General features: G+C 44.0%; 1 protein-coding gene across 9 annotated transcripts in view; it reads right to left on the bottom strand.

The window, feature by feature from the left end:
* WDR59 (WD repeat domain 59) overlaps window positions 1–19521 on the bottom strand; it is a 123302-nt gene that overhangs the window by 33193 nt on the left and 70588 nt on the right. For 3 of the 9 annotated variants that reach the window (XR_007474412.1, XR_007474411.1, XM_049703708.1), the window contains exons 22-25: window positions 17882–18032; window positions 17715–17787; window positions 15985–16111; window positions 15683–15825 (exon numbers count right to left, since the gene is read on the bottom strand). Coding sequence is in view for 6 of the 9 variants with exons in the window: in XM_049703708.1 (XP_049559665.1) it covers window positions 15683–15825; window positions 15985–16111; window positions 17715–17787; window positions 17882–18032 (494 nt within the window). In the remaining 3 variants the exon portion in view is untranslated. The other 6 variants (XM_033434349.2, XM_004273268.4, XM_033434350.2 and 3 more) reach the window with 5 other exon arrangements.

The raw sequence follows: 19521 nt of genomic DNA, 5'->3' as shown, positions 1-19521 counted from the left end.
AACACAGGTCTTGAGATTCACAGCCCCTATTTCCACCACTCCAAATTTCTAACCCAGAAGACCTTCGTTATAAGCATAGCGCACACTAAAATGCAAGATCATGAAACAGAAGGAATCATGTCTAATGAACAAGCATGTTTCTACAAAGGGTAGCACAGTGCCTGAAACCGAACGGATACTTGTTAAGTGGATGGGTGGAAAAGTAGAATCTGTCCTTTAAAAAAAAATTCGTTACTTAAGTATTAATGTATTGAGACGTATTAAATGTTTGCCAACCCAAAGTTGATCTTTGAATGAAAGGACATAATGAGGTAGGTAGAGGGAACGCCATGATGTGTGAGAAATTTTCATACTAGAGGAGGTGATGGGCAGGACTTCAACTAGCTTTCCTTTTCCGATGGCATATACCTGTTCAATCACCGGATCGATGAACCTAGATGAATTGAGCAGATCTTTCCTTTCACAACTGGAGAACCAGGTATAGACTAGTCTGGTTTAATCTTTACCGGCAACCTCATTTCAGTCTTAGGAAGCTATCAGATTCACCAAGTCTAGATCTCTGCTGCCACCTAGTGTTAACAGTTTCTCAGGTTTAAAAAGGTAGAAAGTCAGGAAGCTCTAGGCTCTGAAAAAATTTCACCTGGAATTCCTTCGACCATTTCTATTTCAGGATTTCCAACTCTATCAAAGCTTTTTGTGGCTAAAACAAGAAAGAGTATATCTTCTATTTGTACTGCACAACTATTTTACCTCTGTTGCATCTGTGTCCAAAATGTTTACGGAAGGAAGAAAGTTTGATTAAGAAACAGGTTGGCCCAAGCCTCCTAAAAGCCAGCAACGTTTGCTGGGAAAAGTGGGACATTTTCCTGACAGGAAAGAAAATCCACCTATTTTGGATACCAGTGTTGATCTTTTCTCCCTTTCTTCCATTTCTGATCTCCACTAGAAAAAGAAGAAAAACCACAGAGACGGTTTTGGAGGTGTTCTTCATCAACGATTCTCTCTAAATCAAGATAGTGGCAGAAGACAGTAATGTCTGGCCTGGCTCCAGGCCTTTAAACCAGAGTTACTCCCAGTTTGGACACAGAGGCATCTAGCAGGGAGGGCCAGGTTATGGAGGCCATACTTTCAATCTTCTGAAAGCACAGAGAGTGAGAGACAGTGCTTTCCTGCGTGGCAATCCAGAGCCGTGACAGCAAAGCTGAGCTCAGTGAGAAAAGGGACATCATTTCTATCCAATCGCTTCGCATCCTTTATACTGTATCTTGGCTGAACGTAGCCAGATAAAGATAGTACTAAGAGACTGTTATGAGAGTTGTGTTACTGTAAGAGGAATACTTTTATGATAGAAGGAAAAGCCGGATACTCCTGTCTATGCTTTTCCTACCTTTTTTTCTGTTAGTCCAAATTAAACGAATTTATCCTTGGGCCTTCCCATACAGGACTTCCCAAACACTAACAGGCATCCCCCTTGGTGGTAACGCTAGGGATTTCTGCTACTTGGTTCGGGAGGTAATAACCAGTCTCCCAGGATTAGTTGTACATTTTCAAAGTGATGGCCGAGTTCACATCCGTTATCTATTCCTGAAAGTTTTGACTGCTTTTCAATCACAAGTCTTACTGGAAAATAATGATAACTGCCATAAGGGAACAGAGTCAAAGGACATGAGTTCAAGCACTGGGGGAACAGGAAAAGACTGTTCTCTGCAAATGGTGTGACTTCACTGAGGAACGTGACAGATCCTCAGTACAGTAAGTCCCCTACATACAAACCTTCAAGTTGCAAACTTTCAAAGATGAGAACGTGCCTGTCCCATCAAGTAAGTTAGTTCACGTGTCTGGCAGACATTGTCATGTACGTGCATCCTCTACAAGTGACTGTGCTTTTGTGTACTTTATTGTACAGTGCTGTTGCTGGGTAACACGAGGAGCTTACTAATGAAGACCTGATGGAATTGGAGGCCCAGAGAAAGGACGAAGAGAGACAAGAGGAAGAAGTAACTGAAGAACCGAAGAGATTCACAACGGAGGAAATGGAAAGGGGATTTTCTTTATTTGAGGAGGCACTGTTAGTTTTTGAGGCACAGGACCCGAACACAGAACGGTACAAGAAGGTTGCAGCAGCCATTCAGAATGCAATCCAGTGCTACCGTGTCATCTATGACGAGAAAAAAGAGCTACTACCCGTTTTTTCAAGAGGGTAGATAGAATTCAGTCCAGCAAGGAACCAGAATCTTTGCCATCAATGTCAGGCATGAGTGAAATTGCAGCTTGCCCTCTGTCTCCTGTTGCTGACGATCCTTCAGCTCTACCATCTCCCACCTCCTCTCCCTCCTCCAGTCAGTAACTCTTCTTGCCTGTTCCCTCGATGCCAGCCCCTGTATGCCAGCTGTTGTGCTGTACTACTGTACTTTTCAAGGTACTGTACTGTAAGATTAAAAATGTTGTCTTTATTTTTTGTTTGTTTTTTATGTATTATTTGTGTGAAAAGTATTATAAACCTATTACAGTACGGTACTATATAGTCAATTGTGTTAGCTGGGTACCTAGGCTGTGTCAGACTTACAAATTGGACTTACAAACACGCTCTCGGAATGGAACTTGTTCGTACATAGGGGACTTACTGTAAAAACTTGTCGACTTATCCCGTGGTGCCATTACAGCAGTGTCGATATAAACAAGTGAACAAGAGTGAACAAATTCCGACGTCTTTGGCCGCCTCCTTTATCCACCTCCCATGTACCTACGACACCTAGTTATTCAGCCCACTCTGCAAAGACGCTGGCATCTTACCTCGGATCATAGCCCAAGGTTAAAGCTCTGCTCTCACTGCACAGGATCCAGGCCTTTCTTATGTCATGGTGTTTTGTGCCCAGTAACACAGGGATGATGTTCATATAAGCATCATCCAAAACAGTGCTTTGGAAACGTTTTGACCACAACCCTCAGGAAGGAAGGAATTTACACTGTGATCTGTTATACACATGTGCAGGTGTGTGCATATACACTGGTAAACAAGTTACAGAAAATAATGTTTACACTATGGTAAGTTCTGATATGTCTCTTCCACTCTGTTTCATTTTTTAAAATTCTGGTTTATCCACTACATTGATTTCACAATCTATTAATGGGTCCTGATCTGTAGTTTAAAACACAGCGCTGCAGACTTCCCCAGTGGCGCAGCGGTTAAGAATCTGCCTGCCAATGCAGGGGACGCAGGTTCGAGCCCTGGTCCGGGAAGATCCCACATGCTTCAGAGCAACTAATCCTGTGCACCACAACTACTGAGCCTGTGCTCTAGAGCCCGTGAGCCACAACTACTGAGCCCGCATGCCACAACTACTGAAGCCCGCACACCTAGAGCCCGTGCTCCACAAGAGAAGCCACCACAATGAGAAGCCCACGCACCACAATGAAGAGTAGCCCCCGCTCACCATAACTAGAGAAAGCCCTTGCGCAGCAACAAAGACCCAGTGCAGCCAAAAAATAAATAAATGAATGAAAATTCAAGAACAAAACAAGACAAACAAAAAACCCCACAGTGATGTACAACACTTTCACATTCTGAGACATGGAGTTATATTTCTTAAGCTAATCAATTTGGAATTGTAAAATTCTAAGAAATAAATATAGGGACTTCCCTGGTGGTCCAATGGTAAAGAATCTGCCTTCTAATGCAGGGGACGTGGGTTCAATCCCTGGTCAGGTAGCTGAGATCCCACATGCTGCGGGGCAACTAAGCCTGCGCACCACAACTACTGAGGCTGTGCGCCTCAACTAGAGAGCCCACACGCCACAACTACAGAGCCCACATGCTCTGGAGCTTGCGTGCCACACCTAGAGACAGAAAGCCCGCATGCCACAACTAGAGAGAAGCCCACGCTGCAACAAAAGATCCCTTTGTGCCGCAACTAAGACCCAATGCAGCCAAAAAAAAAAAAATTAAAAATAAATAAATATAAATTTCAGTAGCAATATTGAAAAGAAGATGTCTCTTTCCTGGCACATACAAAATGGGAAGCATTGCATTCTGGAGAACTGGTGGATGCAGAGAAACATGGGTCAAAGGCTATGAAGGAGCCCAAGGGAAGAGTGAAGGCACTTACGGGAACCCAGCCAACCAGCACAGTGGCAACGGGAGGCTCTCACAGCAATGCTGCCATGTAATTTCATTTTCCTTTGTTAAAAGAAATGATTAAAAAAAAAACTCTTGGGGTTGGGAAGAACCTTAAATGTCAAATTCTATTTTCTCCTGCTGGATGACAAAAGCAAATCAGCATTTCCTCTGAAAATGTGAGCGCTGACTTTGGTCCTATGCCAAACAGTTAATTTCAATTAGAAGCAGAATAAAAAACCATTCACTAAAATATCGTTCAACCTCATCTCTTTGTTTTTCAAGCGATGACTAGAATTTTATTAGCCAAGGGAGAATAGCTGGAAGAGAAATAACAAACAGAAAAATACATCTTAAGGATCCTTAAGTACATTACATATTTATAACTTAAGTATATTTTAAAAGGCCACAGTCCATCAGGTCATAAATGCATAAACTTATGTCACAGGCCCATTTGTCCACGGTCCTTTGGCTCAGGAGACTGTCCTTTGCAACCAACCTTGATCTCTCTGATGGCATCAGAAAGGATGCTGTCGTCTTAAAGGTAAACACGGCTCTGGAGGCAGGTGCTTTTCTCCAAGAAAACTTCCACCTGCCTGTGTCCTCCTCCACCGACATCCATGCCACCAACAGCCAACAAAAGAGAAGCAAAGGCTCATGAACAGCTGGCACCGTGTCAGCCTCTGAGGAGAACACATCCCTGTCTAGTTAGGGGTGGGTTCTGGAGCCTCTCTCCTGGCAGAGAGCTTGTCAACCGGCATTGACGGGTTCTCTGGGATTTCCCACAACTCCCACGGGCTGTCAGTTCAGAAAGTGCTTTCAAGCAGGCAGTGGCACCCACACCCGGTGGGACACACCTCCTGGGTCCGAAACCACTCCATCATGTGGCTGGTGTGTCCCCCATGCCCACAGGTCAGGCAGAAGTTGGACGACCCTCGCACGGCCACGTGGCAGATGGCGCACTGGAACGTGAAGCCTTTGCAGATGGCGCACTGCGTGCCCCTGACCTCACTCCGGCAGTGGCTGCAGTACACACCGAACTCTGGAGAAGGGTGGAGACGGCCGAAAAAGAGACATGGTGAGTTCAGTTCTGCAAAGGGGAACCAGGCATTGTGAGTAATAACGAGGTACTCATCTGGGGGATTCTGTAGGATCCTATTAGACCCCTGCTGTTCAATTTTCTTTTTTTTAATGGCAGAACCCCTTCTTCTACAACCTCACTAAGGAGCTGCTGTCATCACCACAGTGGAAGGGTGCGGGCAGAGGGTACAGCAGGCGCCTTGCTCCCCGAGGCCCTGGGTGGAAACCCCAGTGTCTGCAGTGGTCGAGGCTCCATCTCATTCCTCTTCCACCCCAACAGCTACAGATGCAGAGAAGGCAGTTAAACATTTGTCTGAAAGCACTGAAGGATCAGTCGACACTCAGGCAAGAGCTGATTGGTCTTACAATCTCTTCCCTACCTGCCTGCCAATGACCCAGCAGCCTAAGATGGACGGAGTCAGGCCACCACAGGGCTGCCCCAGCGTGGGGGAGAGCGGTTAGGACCGCCCTGCTCCGCTGGTCCCCGCCTGCCCCGAAGTCCCTGTCCGCTTCAGCCATGGCCCTGGGGCCAGGCGGCCCACGTTAACCGCCCAGCTCCCTTGCTCACCCCCTGCTACCTGGAGATCCTTCCTCCTCCCAGACCTCCTTCCACTGTGCTGCATCGACTGCAGACCTTCCCACGTGCTCTACAGGCTCTTCTGGGAACGGTCCTCTCACCACCCGGCCCTAACCAAACCCCGCTGTGTCTCAGCCTCCTCCGAAGGGAAGGCCGGCTCTGTCTTACATCCTAAAGATGGAGGGGTGGGAGGGGAGGGTGGCGCATGGCTGCCTCCAGACCGTACTCTCCTCTTGAGGCTACTGCTCCCTGGCTTCACCCTTTCCCTCTACTGTCATCTACCGACATTCTGGACACCCACCACCCCATGCCCTGAAGACTTCTGCTCTTGGTTCTCAATCTTCCCTCCACCCCAATCCTTGGCATCTTCAAAATCCACGCCACTAACCCTCTGTACACCTGGCCTCCCAGGTCACCGTCCTCTCACCTCTAATCCACCACCGTCTCTCATTCTATCCAAAGTCCACTGGCACTTCCATGCGATCAGCCCCTCTCTGGCTGTAGTTTCCCCTCTGACCAGCCTGAATCACACGGTTCTACTTCATAGTCACTTTTTTTTTTTTTTTTTTTGCGGTACGCGGGCCTCTCACTGTTGTGCCCTCTTCCGTTGCGGAGCACAGGCTCCGGACGCGCAGGCTCAGCGGCCATGGCTCACGGGCCCAGCCGCTCCGCGGCATGTGGGATCTTCCCAGACCGGGGCACAAACCCGTGTCCCCTGCATCGGCAGGCGGACTCTCAACCACTGCACCACAGGGAAGCCCCACAGTCACTTTTTTGCAAATATCCTGAACTCCTTGGCCCCTCTCTCCCTCATGGTACCACCTGGCAAAACCTTCACCTGGATGAGCCCCATCCCTGGCCTCCTCCGCGTCAGCCCAGGAGCGTTCCCATGGGAAGGCGCACCGTCAGGATGCTCGTCTCACTGCCCGCACCTCCAGGTAGACTCCCGGCTTGTGTGCAGTGGTCAGGCTCTTCCTCCCCGACTCCCAGGTGCCCACCTCACACCTCTGCCATATTCTTAAACCCCTCCCACATGCCTCTCTCTCTCTCACCCGATGGCCTCTTCCCTCCCTTCCCTAAGAAAACAGAAGCCTTCCAATGGGGGACACTTCATCTCAACACCCTCAATTCGTCACATCTCCCTCTTCTTTCACCTCCTACTGTAGAGGAAGGGTCCTGGTTTCTTTCTTCTATCAAAGCCAGCTCCTCTGCTTCACCACAACACGTAGTCATAAAAACGGACAAATAGAGACTCTAAATACATGGTAACTAAGGAAAAAATTTTATGGTAGTTCCTAGTTAAAGTAAATCCTGAGATAAACTGGTTAGAAAATTTGGGTTAAAAATAGCTATGTCTTGGGACTTCCCTGGTGGCGCAGTGGTTAAGACTCCACCTGCCCATGCAGAGGTCACAGATTCGAGCCCTGGTCCGGGAAGATCCCACATGCCATGGAGCAACTAAGCCTGTGCACCACGACTACTGAAGCCCGCGTGCTGCAACTACTGAGCCCACAGCCTGTGCTCTGCAACAAGAGAAGCCACCACAATGAGAAGCCCACGCACCGCAATGAAGAGTAGCCCCCGCTCACTGCAACTAGAGAAAGCCCCCACACAGCAAGGAAGACCCAACGCAGCCCCCCCACCCCCCCCAGAAAAAAGGTGTCTTCTTTCTCTAAGCATAACTTTTTAAAAAAAAATTTCTTAGAGTATAGTTGATTTACAATGCTGTGTTAGTTTCAAGGATACAGCAAAGTGATTCAGTTATACATATATTCATTCATTTTCAGATTCTTTTCTCATATAGGTTATCACAGAATATTGAGTAGAGTTCCCTGTGCTCTACAGTAGGTCCTAGTTGGTTATCTATCATATATAGTAATGTGTGTATGTTAATCCCAAGTTCTTGATTTATCCTTCCCCCGTCACGTTTCCCCTCTGGTAACCATAAGTTTGTTTTCAGTATCTGTACGTCTGTTTCTGTTTTGTAAATAAGTTCGTTTGTATCATTTAAAAAAAATTAGATTCCACATATGAGTGATATCATATGATATTTCTCTTTCTCTTTCTGGCTTACTTCACTTAGTATGATAATCTCTAGGTTCATCCATGATGCTGCAAATAGCATTATTTTGTTATTTTATGGCTGAATAATATTCCATTGTATATACGTATCACATCTTCTTTATCCATTCATCTGTCAGTGGACACTTAAGTTGCTTCCATGTCTTGGCTATTATGAATAGTGCTGCTATGAACATAGAGATGAATGTGTCTTTTCAAAGTATGTTTTTCTCTGGATATATGTCCTGGTAGGATTGCTGGATCATACAGTAGTTTGATTTTTAGTTTGCTAAGGAACCTCTATAGTGGTTACACCAATTTACATTCCCACCAACAGTGTAGGAGGGTTCCCTTTTCTCCACACCCCCTCCAGCATTTATTGTTTGTAGACTTTTTGATGATGGCCATTCTGACTGGTGTGAGGTGATACCTCATTGTAGTTTTAATTTGCATTTCTTTGATAATTAGTGATGTTTAGCACCTTTTCATGTGCTTTTTGGCCATCTGTATGTTTTCTTTGGAGAAATGTCTATTTAGGTCTTCTGCCCATTCTTTGATTGGGTTGTTTGGGGTTTTTTTTTGATACAGAGCTGCATAAGCTGTTTGCGTATTTTGGAGATTAATTCCTTATTGGTCGCTTCATTTGCAAACATCTTCTCCCGTTCTGTGGGTTGTCTTTTTGTTTTGTTTATGGTTTCCTTTGCTCTGCAGAAGCTTTTAAGCTTAATTAGGTCCCATTTATTTATTTTTGTTTTTATTTTTATTACTCTAGGAGACAGATCAAAAAAGATATTGCTGCGATTTATGTCAAAGAGTGTTCTGCCTATGTTTTCCTCTAAGAGTTTTATAGTGTCTGGCCTTACATTTAGGTCTTTGGTCCATTATGAGTTTATTTTTGAGTATGATGTTAGAGAGTGTTCTAATTTCATTCTTTTACATGTAGTTGTCCAGTTTTCCCAGCACCAGTTATTGAAGAGACTGTCTTTTCTCCATTGTATATTCTTGCCTCCTCTGTCATAGATTAATTGACCATAGGTGTATGGGTTTATCTCTGGGCTTTCTATCCTGTTCCATTGATCTATAGTTCTGTTTTTGCACCAGTACCACACTGTTTTGATTACTGTAGCTTTGTAGTACAGTCTGAAGTCAGGGAGCCTGATTCCTCCAGCTCCATTTTTCTTTCTCAGGATTGCTTTGGCTATGTGGGGTCTTTTGTGTTTCCATACAAATTAAAGAATTTTTTGTTCTAGTTCTGTAAAGCATAACTGTATATATTATGTAAGACTTTGCGTTCTCATTAAAAACTGATTAGTTAGTATTTCTTAAGTTTCCTTTACTGGTTTTATTGGTTTGAAAAGATTCAACATTTAAAATTATGAAAATGTAAAAACCATGTGTTCACGTAAACTGAATGATAATAACACGTCTTTTTAAAAGGGTTGTTCTTTGGCACTTGAGATAACTGTATATGTAAACTATTCTCCACTTCTATCTGGGTAAAATGATTAAAATGTCATCTTGCTGAAAAATTCAATACATCATTAGTAATCATGTTTCTTTTTAGTGTGTCACTTAAACATAATTTCTAACATCCTTATTAACTTTAAGACCTTGAACTTATATTTCATTTAACTAACAAATAATCTTTAGGGGTGTAGACAATTTCTAAAGGGATTTAAATTCCCAAAGAGAAAAAATACAAAAACACTAAGTCACTGAGCATAATCTTAATATTCTCTCTTGCCACTCATTGTTGCACATAATGGCATGACCACCAGTTAACAGTTGGTAAGAGTATGCATCCACTTTGGGTGATGCTGGTAAACATGCTAACTTTTGTCACTTTAGGAGGTACAAAGGGATGTGGAATGTGTTCAAAATCGCTTAGAAATGTACAATCTCCCAAGACTGAACCAGGAAGAAAAAGAAAATATGAACAGACCAATTACCAGTAATGAAATTTAATCAGTAATTTAAAAACTCCCAACAAACAAGAGTCCAGGACCAGAAGGCTTTACGGGTGAATTCTACCAAACGTTTAGAGAAGGGTTAACACCTATCCTTCTCAAACTATTCCAAAAAATCACAGAGGAAGGAACACTCATAATTTACAAGGTCAGCATCACCCCGATACCAGAACCAGACAAAGATACCACACAAAAAGAGAAAATTACAGGCCAATATCACTGATGAACACAGATGCAAAAATTCTCAACAAAATTTTAACAAACTGAATCCAATAATACACTAAAAGGATCATACACCTTGATCAAGTGGATTCATCCCACGGATGCAAGGATTTTTCAGCAAATCAATCAGTGTGATACATCACATTAACAAATTGAAGAATAAAAACCATATGATCATCTCAATAGATGCAGAAAAAGCTTTTGACAAAATTAAGCATCCATTTATGACAAAAACTCTCCATAAAGTGGGCATAGAGGGAACATACCTCAACATAATAAAGGTCTTATATGACAAACCCACAGCTAACATCATACTCAACAGTGAAAAGCTGAAAGCATTTCCTCTAAGATCAGGAACAAGACAAGGATGACCACTCCTGTCACTTTCATTCAACATAATACTGGAAGCCCTAGCCACAGCAAACGGACAAGAAAAATAAATAAAAGAAATCCAAATTGGAAAGGAAGAAGCAAAAATGTCACTGTTTGCAGATGACATGATACCATACACAGAAAATCCTAAAGACACCACCAGAAAACTACTAGAGCTCATCAACGAATTCAGTAAAGTTGCAGGATACAAAATTAATATACAGAAATCTGTTGCATTTCTATACACTAACAATGAACTATCAGGAAGATAAATTAAGGAAACAATCCCATTTACCATCACATCAAAAAGAATAAAATACCTAGGAATAAACCTACCTAAGGAGGTAGAAGACCTTTACTCGGAAAACTATAAGACACTGATGAAAACCACAAAGCTGTCAAGTGTCTTTCCCTGGAACACTGATTAACTTGGGGGATCTCAGGGAAGGAGGCACAGAATCACAGGTACAGGCTTTGCAGGTGAAACCTGGTAGAGGCGAAATGGATCATTCTTGGTTCCTAACAGACAAACTAATAAGGACAATAAAAATACTGCTTGTACATGGAACGATCAAATTATGATTCCCAAGGCTTTACGGAACCTCCAGGTGGAAGCTAACTCCAAAGGTTTAGTGTCATACAATTCTAGTTTGTTAATCACACAGAAGAGTTATGTGTGTTAATTAACACCACATTACACAAATGTAAGTAAACCCAGCCAAGTAAATAAGACATTAAATTAATAAACCAAAACAGAAAATTGCTGAATAAAATTCAGGTGGGCAGATAGGAACTCGGGGTGGGCTGCACCTTCTCTACCACCATTCTGACCTAGCGCCTCATACCTCAATAGAAAAAACAAAGATGAAAACCACCTTGCATATGGAGTTTTTTTTTCCTTTTTTCTTTTTTCTTTTTGTAAAGAATACTCTGTCTAGCATTATCTCATCAAAATAAATGAAGCCTGGAGTCCTTTCTATAAATATCTAATCCCCTAAATGAAAACAACTTCATCCCTCAAATCTTGCTGCTGATACGGAGTGACCCTTGCAGATGTGGTAACTGTGAGAGGAAACTGCTGGTTTTCCACCAGGAGGAGACCAACTTGGCAACCTTGTCATATTCAATACCTGCTATTTCCTGTATTTGGGTAGTCTGACTCTTCCAAAGGAAAAACTTTAAGGATGAAATACTTAATGTTTTTGTCTGTGACTCTTCCACAATCCACACTCCCCCCTTCTTTCTGAAATTTTTAGCATTGTTTGTAATGGTATTAGGACAGACTATTCATTCTCAATCATCATTTGAGTCTTCATGAGCTTCTGTTTCATCTCTCTGATTGGATTATAGACTTCTTGAATGACCCCCTCCCCAAACCACACTTTACAGTTCTTTGTCCAGCCCACAGAACCCAGCACGACCTTTATAATAGGAGATGTCAATACGTCTAACTGATTGACGGATTGACACATCAGTTACATATCTCTGTGATTCATTTATTTTCCTGGAAACTAATTTTAAAAGACAAATTGCTCCAGGCCATCATTAATCTCTCCCTGATATACTTTCATGCATGTAGATGCTCTGAAAAATATGTACCCAAATAGCATTTTCTGTCTGCATTTCTTTACGTACGCGCACCAAGATAATCCATATTTGGGGCTTCCCTGGTGGCGCAGTGGTTAAGAATCCGCCTGCCAATGCAGGGGACACGGGTTTGAGCCATGGCCCGGGAAGATCCCACATGCCACGGAGCAACTAAGCCCGTGTGCCACAACTACTGAGCTTGCACGCTAGAGCCCGCGAGCCACAACTACTGAGCCCACGTGCCATAACTACTGAAGCCTGCGCACCTAAAGCCCGTGCTCTGCAACAAGAGAAGACATGACAATGAGAAGCCTGCGCACCGCAACGAAGAGTAGCCCCCGCTCGCCAAAACTAGAGAAAGCCCGTGCACAGCAACAAAGACCCAACACAACCAAAAATTTAAAAAAATAAATTTTAAAAAAGATAATCCATATTAAAATAATCCTTGTTATTCAATGTATGTATTAGTATGTATGTATTTATATATTAGTTTGGTTTTTTTTTTTAATTGAAACTATACTCGCACAACTTAAAGGGTCAAATTATTCTATGTATCGTGTTATGAAAAGCAGCATTCCCTTCCACTCCCACATCCATCACCCTCTAGAGGAAATTCTTAACTATTTCTTCTGTTCCTACCTCCCTATCTCTACACAACATGTTCATAAAGCTATTTAATTGTCATATTTAAGCACTGTCTCTTGACCTTCCCCGGTGGAAGCTCTTTCATTCCCCAATCTCCCCAACCAGACTCATGTACCACCTGTTCCTCATCTTCCCCATGTGGTTCTATTATCAGTTGGTTGGATCAGCACTGTTTTCACATTATTTCTCTAGGTAAATATTATTCAAGCCAAGCCACGTACCATGATGACTTCCTTTCTTTCTTGCACATTTTGTTCCTCCTAGAGGTAGTCTTGTTTTTCCTGTTTGCTTAGTTACATACTTATTGATAATTCATCTCCAAACATCTGAATCTTCTGTAAATACACTGAATACTGAAATACACTATATATACTGAAATACACAGATTTTTTTTTTCTCTTCTTGGAGACAATGCTCTGAAGCTCCAACCTGGACTGGTCTGTCTTCAGGTCTGTCACGTACATCTCCCTTCACCATCATCCCAACACCCTGGTTTCCTGGCTTGAATCTATTTCTCCTCCTTGGATAGGCTGAAGGCCTACTTTTACACTTGATGGATACCTTGGGTACAGAATTCTAGGTTAGAATTCTAAGAGATTCTAAGAGGGTCATTTTCTTGAGAACAGGGAAGGCACTGCTGCACTGCTGTCATCTAGTTCCAGTATCTAGTTCACTGCTCCCGAGGAGTGTGATGCTATTCGTATTCCTACCCTTTGTATGTGACCTGTTTTCTCTCTCTGGAAGCTTCTAGGATCTTCTCTACATTCCTGGGTCTTTCCTCATTCGTATGCTAGCTACGTGGCGGCCCCTTTATTGGGAAATGTGTCCACCTTCTTTGGAGAATGAACTTCCGTTTTCTGCTGGGGGAGAGGAAGGGTGGTAACTGCTCTGCAAACTAGGAGTGGGGATCTGGGGACCCTAGAAAGGCCATGACACAATACTCCTGTTTTTGACCTCACCTTCATGCCACTTGCAGAGGTACGCGGTACCACTAATTCCTGAGCCACCCGGGGGTTCTTCCATGTGCGTTGCTGTCTTTCTGCCTGCCAGTTCAGGGCTCAGCTTTCTCCCCGTGAGATCAGGTATCACTAACCTATCTGCCCCACCAGGTCCCAAGTTTTACTGCCAACATTACTTCTCCTCGCATGGTTGTGTCTTTACAGAAAAGCTCTATGTAGGCACTTCGGCAGGATCTGGGAGAGAAAGGAAATCAGTGTGTGTTCAGTCCACTCTTGTATCTGTCTTTCATGTCACTCTTTTTTTTTTTTTTTTTTTAACCGGTACGCGGGCCTCTTACTGTTGTGGCCTCTCCCGTTGCGGAGCAGAGGCTCCAGACGTGCAGGCTCAGCAGCCATGGCTCACAGGCCCAGCCGCTCCGTGGCATGTGGGATCCTCCCTGACCGGGGCACGAACCCGTGTCCCCTGCATCGGCAGGCGGACTCTCAACCACTGCGCCACCAAGGAAGCCCCATGTCACTCTTTAGAAAACATATCTTCTCTTAGCTTCTTTCATAGTACAGTCTTGCTTTTCCTCAAAACTCACTGATATCTCATTCTAAGTCTCTGTTTCTGGTTCTTCCTCCAAGACTCAATCCCCAAGTCCTGGTTTCTCTCAAGGCCCAGAGTAAGTGGGCTCTCTTATTTGCTCCTCCCATCCTCTTCCTCCCCACCCCCCAGCTCCCAGGAAAACGCACTCAACTCTCACAGCTTGAACACCACCGACATGGGGAAGATTCCCACATTCCTAGTTTTAGCCCTGAACTGTCCTTTCAGCTCCAGACTCATATCCAACTGCCTGCATGACTTCTACAGTCTGAACCTCACCAACATTTCCAATTGTCCCAAACTGAGTTTTCAATTTTCTTCCAATCTTTTCTATTGTAGAATATGGCACCACCATCTACCCAGTTGCTTGAGCTGGAAACTTGGGAATCATCTAGGCTTTGCCTCTTCTCCTCAAGCCCATACCCAACTTGTTAGTAAGTCATATTGAGTCTACCTCTAAAATACATTTTTACTCCACTCATCTCTCTCCACCTTCACTGATGTCACCCAGAGACTAGGCTGTCCATCTCTCTCTGACTACTCTAAGAATCTTCAGATGGCCTTCCTACATCTGCTTCTATCCTCCTCCAACCCTTTCTTCCTATAACAGCCAAAGGGATCCTCTTATAATGGAAACAAGAGCACATCACTTACTTTTCTTTTTTTTTTTTTTTGGCCTCACCACACGGCTTGCGGGATCTTAGTTCCCTGACCAGGGATCGAACCCGGGCCCATGGCAGTGAAAGCACAGAGTCCTAAGCACTGGACCACCAGGGAAGTCATATAACTTACCTATTGATGTCCTTTGAAGTTCACCATTGGACTTAGAATATAATCCAAATTCTTTACCATGACTCTCAAGTCTGACTATCCTACAGTCTAATTTTACATCACTCTTCTCACTCATTATGTTCTAGCCACACTGGTCTTCCTCCACTTGTTTAGAAGAACAAGTTATTTCCCCCACGGACCTGCTCCCTCTGCATGGGATGCCCTTCGTGCTGCTCTCTCACTGCATGTGTGGCTCCACCCCATCCTGCAAACCTCAGCTCCTCAGAGAGCCTTCCCGATACAGCTTGACACGTCTTCTAAGATTCTCCCCCGCTGCTTCCCTGCCCCAACACCCCTTTTGTTTGCTCACAAATACTGATCACAATTTGTAATTATATTTTTCTCTCCCACTGGTCTGTGAGTTCCACCACGGGAAGGAGTGAGTGTGCTAGCACTGTGACTGAGAGGAATTTGATAAACATTAGTTGAATCACTGAATAAATATCCCTACTTCCAATCAATATCTGAGGATTGTATGGAAAACTTCTTCCGTTACAATAAAAATGTAATCACCTCATGAAATGCCAGGGTTTTCAGAAGCTTGAAACAGACTCAAAATGCTTCAGAAATTTCTGCTTATAAATGAGAAACTGGAACTTCATTCCAAGTATTATGTTATGGGCACATTAAATTATAGGACTTTTCAGAGAGTAACGGGAACAGAAAGAAATTCGTACTCACCGATTCCTTTGTGAGGATCAGGAGGGCAGGAAACAAACTTCAGCACTTCAGCTCGTTTCTCCCTCAGACCCCAGCGGTAGAGGATTTCTCCATAGCATTTCTTAAAGTCATCAAATTGCTGGGTATTGGCGGGGTCCAGAAGCCTGGATCAAATTCAAACTTCTGGTCAGTTCCTTTCAGAGAAACAAGCTCAAGGCCAAACAGCACTTAGTATAACAAATGACACATAATGTGCTAAGAGTCCTGATTTTGGAGAATCTAAGCGTCATGAAATTGCAGCTCCCACCCGTGAAGGTCATTACCTTTTATTTTTATCGTGCTGGTCACGCTCTCGCTCACGAGGATCACTGTAGGTCAGACTCCCAAATCGGATTTCTTCTGGTGAGGACTCTCCCCAGGGTGAAGATATGTGCTCTGTCTCTCTTCCCACTGAAAAAAATCAAATGGGAAGAGAAGATGAAAATCAGAGAAGGCATGGGAAATACCTGAAAACTCTCATAATGCACTTGTGTCCAACTTACTCCCTGGAAGAAAGATAAGCTAAGTTGAAGATCCTGAGAAATGGAACTAAACAGAACACTTTCTTAGCCTTACCTTTTTGTCTAGGTGTTTACTATTAAGGTAACCTGATAATTAAGTACACACATAATGATTAAGCAAATTATGGTAGAGATGATGTAGACTGTTAGGCAGGCATTACTTATAAAAACTCTTTAAGTGACATGAGAAAATGCTCATGACAAAATCAAAAATGGAACACAAAAACCACAAATATAGAATGACCCCCCCACACACACAAAGATTGGAAGAAAATGTTCTGGAATGTTAACAGATGTTATTTCTAGGTGGGGGAATCAATGATTACTATTTTCTCCACTAATGCTTTTTGTTTTGTTTTTCTTCACTGGGCAAATAGTACTTTTGTAACCAACAAAACTAAGATCATTTTTAAAAAGAAATTTAAAATATCCAGAAAACACAAATACACTTCCTCATTAAACAGACCTTTACGGCCACCTGGAACCAGGCTCAGCTTTATTTCTCTACCTTGAAGGAGGTACGTGGGGAGAGGGAGGTAACAGGAAGTGGCAGATGATCGGGAAAGGGGTTTGTGCAGGAGAAAGGATACGGGTTAGTGTTTGTGGGGGGACACTGGGAAGTCCCACTGTCAGTTTCTTAAGGTTACAAGATGGAAAGCAACCCAGCAAGGCAGAGAGACCAGAAACCAGCCTGTTCAAACACGAAAAGCCCAGACCTTTCTGACTACAGTATCCCTATCATACTCAATTTAAAGGGCAATGGTGGAGGGGCTTCCCTGGTGGTGCAGTGGTTAAGAATTCGCCTGCCAATGCAGGGGACACGGGTCCGAGTCCTGGTCTGGGAAGATTCCACATGCCACCGAGCAACTAAGCCCGTGCGCCACAACTACTGAGCCTGCGCTCTAGAGCCCAAGAGCCACAACTACTGAGCCTGTGTGCCACAACTACTGAAGCCCGTGCACCTAGAGCCCATGCTCTGCAACAAGAGAAGCCACCGCAATGAGAAGCCTGTGCACCGCAACAGAGTAGCTCCCGCTTGCCGCAACTAGAGAAAGCCTGCGTGCAGCAACGAAAACCCAACGCAGCCATAAATAAATATATTAATTAACTAATTAATTAATTTAAAAAAAAAAACGGCAAAGAGGGGGAATTCCCTGGCGGTCCAGTGGTTAAGACTCCAAGCTTCCACTGCAGCGGGCCCAGGTTCGATCCCTGGTCGGGGAACTAAGATGAATTAAGATCCTGCAAGCTTCACGGCGCACTGTGTGTGTGTGTGTGTGTGTGTGTGTGTGTGTGTGTGTGTGTGTCAATGAGAAACAAGGAAAAATATGGAGAGTATTCATCAAATACAGATTACATATTAAATCGCACACCACATTTAGAGTATAAAAACCCAGCGTGGAAACTAACACACCACTGTAAAGCAATTATACTCCAATAAAGATGTTTAAAAAAACCCAAAAAAACCCAGCATGGGCTAAGGCCATACCAACCTATGTTCCAGCCACCAGTGTTGAATCCTGGGTCGGACATACTCGAGCAGGAACCAGAGGATGTAAAGCTGGGCTGCAGAGCAAACAGGAGCAGTGTGAGAGTGCCGTTCCCCATGACGGCGACCTCTGGGAAAAGTCAAACTCACACCAGGAAACCCCCAACTTACGTATCGACTGTGGGACACCACAAGGTTAGATGAGCGGCTGGGAAAAGGCCCGAAGGGGTTTGGTATCCCCTGCGGCCGAGACTGGGCTTCAAACACGCTGCAGAGCATAGCCAACGTCTGCACGTCCCGGAGCCGGCAGTAATGAGCCAGCCTGGAGAGAAAGGGCGCAGGAGAGGAGAAGTCACGAGAAGGGCAGGGGGAAGGATGACTGTCACGACAGCGGCGGGTTGTCGCCATCGGGGTAGGATGTCAGAATTTTTTTTTAAATTTATATTATTGAAGTATAGTTGATTTACAGTGTTGTGTCAATTTCTACTGTACAGCCAAGTTCTTCAGTTATACATATATACACATTCTTTTTCATACTCTTTTCCATTATCATTTATATAGAATGGATAAACCACAAAGTCCTACTGTATAGCACAGGGAACTATATCCTGTGATAAACCATAAAGGAAGGGAGAATTCTTGATTCTGCCTCAAAAGCCCCCATCAGGAACGAGGGCTTTCTGCAGATCCGGGGGCATGATCGACTTTGAGTTTGGCTAAATTTGTTTTGGAATAACATGTATCTGAGTATGACACATGACCTAGATATAACCAATCTGAAAGCTCCTAGCTGGCAACCAGGCCTGGGCTCAGACTTGAATGGAGCTTCTTCAAGAATTAAGGAGACTCAGCTCACATCTGAGTGAGGCCATACATGCTCTCTCGGCCTCCCCAACTCCAAGGAGGCATCACACTGCTTCCTGGGGGGGTTCTATGTCCTCCATTCATATGCCCTAAGGCTACATGGAGGTGCTCAGAGAGCACGGTGCCACCACAGTATGGGGAGCAGGTCACAGACTCGGGAGGTGGCATTATGAGTCTGAGCTATTAAGTAAGAACAACAGGGGATAGTTTTACCTTTTAGGTCTTCACATCCCCTTTGCTCCTTTCAGTACAACTGTGCTAGATAGAATGTGAGGTAGAGATCCCAGGGACTCGATACTTTCCTACCAAGCAATGTCTAATAGTTTTAAGGTGTTTTCACACCATCTCATGAGCCTCATATGAAGTGGGTAGAACAAGCACCATGAGCAACCTGAAGCATGAGCACGTGTCCCAGGTCTGGCCTCAACGAGTAGGTAAAGCAAACCTCCACCTGAAGGAAGGAGAGCTTTTCCATCTCTCTGTCAGGACCTGGGCCTCCCTGTCTTGGAACCTCAAGTGGTTTTTCCTGGTTGTGAATCATTCTCCACACTGTATTTCCAGTTTGCCATATTTCAGTGCAATAAATCAAACACAAACTCAGGGTTTTCATAAACTGTCTAACAGGGTGAATGCATCGTGGCCTTTGGAAAACACGAAGGCCGACGCGCAATTCTCTAACCTGCTCTCAGGGGCGAGATTCTATAGCACCCAAGAAACTTTCTACCTCAAGAACTCAAACTCCTGTGTTCAGACTGATGTACTTCCGGGCCAAAGCATAACTCTCTCAAGGACACATGAGTCCCAAATCCTTTTTATAAATGACAAATACGGTATAATTCCTTCTGCTCTAAGAAGTGAGTTCTGTACAGAAATTACAGCAGCCCTAAAAGGAAAGGTCTCACTTCCTCTTCTCATGCCTCAGGCCTTTGTACTTTTCTCTTAGACAA

The sequence above is a fragment of the Orcinus orca genome, chromosome 20 (genome assembly GCF_937001465.1).
Source record: "Orcinus orca chromosome 20, mOrcOrc1.1, whole genome shotgun sequence".
In the NCBI taxonomy this organism is placed as follows: domain Eukaryota; kingdom Metazoa; phylum Chordata; class Mammalia; order Artiodactyla; family Delphinidae; genus Orcinus; species Orcinus orca.
Note: the sequence above shows the minus strand (reverse complement) of the source record. Positions and strands in the feature narration are given on the sequence as shown.